The following is a 5000-nucleotide window of genomic DNA, read 5'->3' as shown; positions in this document are numbered from 1 at the left end:
TGAGCTCCTCTTTATTCATAACGGGCGCCGCCAGGTCTGTGGACGCGGAATCCACCACGCCTCCCTCCCACATCTTCCACAGCCAGTATGGTGCGTAGAACATGATGGCCTGGAAAGTAATGTGGGAATCTTGCAATACCAACAACATCCGGTGATCCTAGGCGGTCACCCATCCAAACACTAACCAGACTCAACGCTACTTAACCTCGCTGATTGCACGAAAAGCGGTGTTTCATGTGGTGTGGTCGTTGCATGTAGACATGAGAGCGGCAGTGTGACATCATACGAGTACATGCATACAGAGCCTTCTACTGTATATACTACGACTTTCGCCTCCAGCACCTCCCTCGTTTTCCTCTCCCTTACTTCCTAATGTCTCTCTTTTTGCCATCACACTCCCACCATCTCTATAATGAGGCCGTATTAAAGCGACACATTGTTCTCTCCATTCATGCGTTCCCACTCTCACCGCCTACCAGCATTGTCATTGGAGACAAGCCTTCATACATATATAAATACATAACATACTCGTATATACATACAATACATACAAGGACAACCTCACCTCGCCCTACGTATCTTTGTCTTCCTGTAATCCGTCTTATCTCTCGCAGTTCCAGTAGTTTTGATAAGCTGGAAACCATGTGAATTTTATAGGTTGTTTTCATGCTTCTAATGACTGTTTAAGATTCTGCATCACCTTTAGAGGAAAAAGGCCCAAGAAAACCTAACTCTTCTCCTGTATGGCCTTCGAATATAGTCTTTTCAGCTTGATATGATGGCATTGTACGAGTATAAGTTCTGGTAAGGATTTTGAAAGACTCCACTCACAGCAGGAAAGGTGCCATCGAATATCTAATAAAAGTGCTGGTGAGTATGAAGCTACCTTTTGCCATTACCAGGCAGATGGTTAAGAGTCACAGGGGAAGACGCAAGTGACAGAAATAACTGGAGGGGACTCGTGCATGGCGCCAACACCTGACTCGAGGGAAACGGCGAAAGCAGAAGAAAGAAAGAAAGAAAGAAAGGAAGAAGCCAAAGGGTTGAGAATGAGAGTCGTATGCAAGGCCCTCCACTCACCTGCAGGAAGAGAACGAAAGGCACCCACTGGTAATAGGCGTGGTAAACAAACTCGCCGTTAGATGTGGTGGCGCCGATGCCCGGGTAGATCTGTCCCGCACCTGAAGACGTGAGGAAGCTTGCTTAACCCTTTCACCGCGGTATGCATCGCCATATAGCACAGAATGCACTGCAGAGAACCTTTATATGCACATTCAAGAAAGGAAGAGGCTTACAATATCTCTACCTCTCTCTCTCTATCTCCTCTCTTCTCCTCTCCTCTCCCATTACTCACCCTTGTAGTGGCGTGGCAGAGTGAAGGTAGTGTGCAGCCAGCAGTAGGTTTTAATCATGTCCTCTTTCATCAGCGGGTGGTCGTTAAACGTGCACCTGTAACGAGGAGCGGGTGAGCGGTGAGCAGGTGTGATAAGGCTGCATTAGTGGGCGTGCAGCTACAGGTGGAACTGTACTAACTATCTACAGTACTCCCTAACCTGTTGCATGCTTCATAGGGCGTGTTGCATCGTTTTTTTTTTTTTTCGTGAATAGCTCTCTGAAAAACTAATGAATTGGGATCTTACTTTGACTGGGTGCTTTTGAGACATCACGCTAATTGTTATCTCTGTGTTTTGTATTATCCCAATCCATCTGTTTGTTTGAGAGTTATTCCCGAAAATCTGTGAACCTCGCCCCATGAAATCCACAGCAGATGGAGGAATTGAAGTGACACAAGGGAGGTAACAAAGGTGCCGCAAACAAGTTCATCAGGGAAAGCACTCAGGCATCTACAGTATTCTTGGTGTGCAGGAGAGAGTTGCAGGTAGTGGTTCAAGCTTGGCAGAGTCTGTTTTATAAAGGATTAATGGAGAAACTGTCAGATAGATTGTTAAGTATTTGGAATTGACTCAGCATCTCATTCGTAATCAACAACAAAAGTTACGACAGTAGAGAGAGAGAGAGAGAGAGAGAGAGAGAGAGAGAGAGAGAGAGAGAGAGAGAGAGAGAGATACCGTGTGTGCATAGATACTCGTATTAGTAAATGCCTTTAAATTTTAACCACACGAACAAAAAGGAAAAGTAGGTAGATAGTATATGAAAATGCAATGCCGCTCAGTGCTCACGAAGAACACTGCAGAGGCTGCTCCGGTGCCACAAGCCACCGCTGCGGTTCATACTATCACTTTCACTCTGCGATGGTGGGGAGGTTAGGTTAGGTTACGTTAGGTTAGGATATGTTACGTTAGTTTAGGTTAGGTTAAATTGCGTTCGGTTAAGTTGCGTTACGTTAGATTACGTTAGTTTAGGTTACGTTAGGTTAGGTTATATTAGGTTATGTTTGGTTAGGTGGGGAGTGCCACTGGAACTAGTGCAATGAGGAGGCGGGACTTACTGAATGGGGTCGCCAATGAGAGACGAGGCGGAGAGGAGGAGACAGAAGCATAGCAAAGTAAGTGTGGTGAAGTTGTGGTGCAGTTTGCTGACGGGGCTGTCAATGTCTTTGTTGCTGGTCAGCTTGAGGAAACCGCTGAGGCTGGAGAGAAGACCCACCGGCATCTTGACCCAGGCCTGCTTTGTGCTCCGTTAAGCTGAAGGTGCGGGAGTTTAGCTGGAGTGCCTCATAAGAATGTAAGTGACAAATACAATTGATAGATAGGTACCTTGATAAAAAGACATGTTGATAAATAGATAGGTTGATAGAAAAACAAATAGATATATACAAGCATAGATTGAGAGAAATAGATATAGTAGATAAATGGAGAGTCACAAAGTACTATAGATATAAGAACATAACGGAAGCTGCAATAATCCATCAGACCAACTAAATTATTATCTTCACCTGGTGGAAAAAAATATCACTGAGAACCCCACGAACCAATCATCTCTGGGACCATTGAAAGTACAAAGGGAAGCTTAAAAAAAAAAAAAAGAAGAAGCATGACAAAAAGACCTGCTGGGGTGGCCTGGAATGGACAGACAGATGAGATGAGTGGAGAAAACGAGAGAAGATAACTTTACGTGAAGGAGACGTTAGTGGTTAGAGATGAAGTTACCTGCAGGAGGATGATGATAGTGATGGTGTGGTGATGATGGTGGTGTGTGTTACCTGTAGGAGGATGGTGATAGTGTGGTGTTGTGGTGATGGTGAGGTGTGTTATCTGCAGGGAGATGAAGAAAGTGATGGTGTGGTGGTGGTGATGGTGATGCCTTCAAGTGACGGAGAAATGGTGACTGTGAGAGCTGAAGGTGATGTGATGATGAGAGAGAGAGAGAGAGAGAGAGAGAGAGAGAGAGAGAGAGAGAGAGAGAGAGAGAGAGAGAGAGAGAGAGAGAGAGAGAGAGAGAGAGAGAGAATGGCCTTCGCATTCACCCACATTCGCACGCACATTCATTCGCGGACACACACACACACACACACACACACACACACACACACACACACACACACACACATGGCATTCCGTATTTCAACAAATAGAAGAAAAGAGCACAGTGGCTTGCTTCTATCGTCTCCTCCTCCTCTCGTTTCCTAGATTGACACTTCCGCTGATTGTGACGCACTCTTATTCTCTCTGCCTCGCAGTGATGCCTTTTGTTTACTGGAAAGTACAAAAGTAAGTCGGGTTTTTTTTTTCTTTCCCCACTTAAAAATTTTTCTCCTCGTAATTTTTATTATTATTATTATTTTTTTTTTGCAAGTGTGTGTGTGTGTGTGTGTGTGTGTGTGTGTGTGTGTGTGTGTGTGTGTGTGTGTGTGTGTGTGTGTGTGTGGTCTCTCTCTCTCTCTCTCTCTCTCTCTCTCTCTCTCTCTCTCTCTCTCTCTCTCTCTCTCTCTCTCTCTCTCTCTCTCTCTCTCTCTCTCTCTCTCTTTAACAACACTATTTATTTATTTATTTATTTATTTATTTATTTTTTGAGCAGTCATTTTCCTGTATTATCATACTGCACAGTACGGAGCTAACGAGTTCATGATAAACATTCGCACCTTTTGATAGATTCTGGCACAAAGCTTTGATTTACAAATTATTCTCCTACGGCTTCTATCCTTCTCTCTGTAACTTCATCTCAAGTTTCCTTTCTGACCGTTCTATTGCTGTTGTGGTAGACGCTCGCTGTTCTTCTCATAAATCTATTAATAGTGGTGTTCCTCAGGGTTCTGTCCTGTCACCCACTCTCTTCTTATTATTCATCAATGAACTTCTAAACAAAACTTCTTGTCCTATCCACTCCTACGCTAATGATACCACCCTGCATTTTTCCACGTCTTTTCATAGACGTCCAACCCTTCAGGAAGTAAACATTTCACGCAGGGAAGCCACAGAACACCTGACTTCTGATCTTTCTAAAATTTCTGATTGGGGTAGAGCAAACTTGGTATTGTTCAATGCCTCAAAACTCAATTCCTCCATCTATCAACTCGACACAACCTCCCAGACAACTATCCCCTCTTCTTCAATGACACTCAATTGTCCTCCTATTCTACACTGAACATCCTCAGTCTGTCCTTTACTTATAATGTGAACTGGAAACTTCACATCTCATCTCTAGCTAAAACAGCTTCTATGAAGTTAGGTGTTCTGAGACGTCTCCGCCAGCTTTCTCACCCCCCCCCCTGCAAACTCTGTACAAGGGCCTTATCCGTCCATGTATGGAGTATGCTTCACATGTCTGGAGGGGGTTCCACTCATACTACTCTTCTAGACAGGGTGGAATCAAAAGCTTTTCGTCTCATCAACTCCTCTCCTCTAACTGACTGTCTTCAGCATCTCATCGCCGCAGCGTTGCATCTCTACCGCTATTTTCATGCTAGCTGCTCTTCTGATCTTGCTAACTGCATGCCTTCCCTTCCTCCCACGGCCTCGCTGCACAAGACTTTCTTCTTTCTCTCACCCCTATTTTGTCCACCTCTCTAATGCAAGAATTAACCAGTATTCTCAATCATT

General features: G+C 44.4%; 1 protein-coding gene across 6 annotated transcripts in view; it reads right to left on the bottom strand.

Annotated features, from left to right (window-relative positions):
* LOC135104844 (innexin inx2-like) overlaps window positions 1–5000 on the bottom strand; it is an 18336-nt gene that overhangs the window by 2374 nt on the left and 10962 nt on the right. For 3 of the 6 annotated variants that reach the window (XM_064012520.1, XM_064012516.1, XM_064012519.1), the window contains exons 2-5: window positions 2450–2645; window positions 1355–1449; window positions 1081–1181; window positions 1–109 (exon numbers count right to left, since the gene is read on the bottom strand). The exon at window positions 1–109 is cut by the window's left edge and continues 2374 nt beyond it. In XM_064012520.1, coding sequence (XP_063868590.1) covers window positions 1–109; window positions 1081–1181; window positions 1355–1449; window positions 2450–2613 — 469 coding nt within the window. In that variant the 5' untranslated portion in view covers window positions 2614–2645. Of the gene's footprint in view, window positions 110–1080; window positions 1182–1354; window positions 1450–2449; window positions 3383–5000 lie in introns of those variants that run through there. The other 3 variants (XM_064012518.1, XM_064012517.1, XM_064012521.1) reach the window with 3 other exon arrangements.

Source organism: Scylla paramamosain, chromosome 11 (assembly GCF_035594125.1).
Source record: "Scylla paramamosain isolate STU-SP2022 chromosome 11, ASM3559412v1, whole genome shotgun sequence".
NCBI lineage: Eukaryota > Metazoa > Arthropoda > Malacostraca > Decapoda > Portunidae > Scylla > Scylla paramamosain.
The sequence above is the reverse complement of the archived record's forward strand: the minus strand, read 5'-3'. Positions and strand labels throughout refer to the sequence as shown.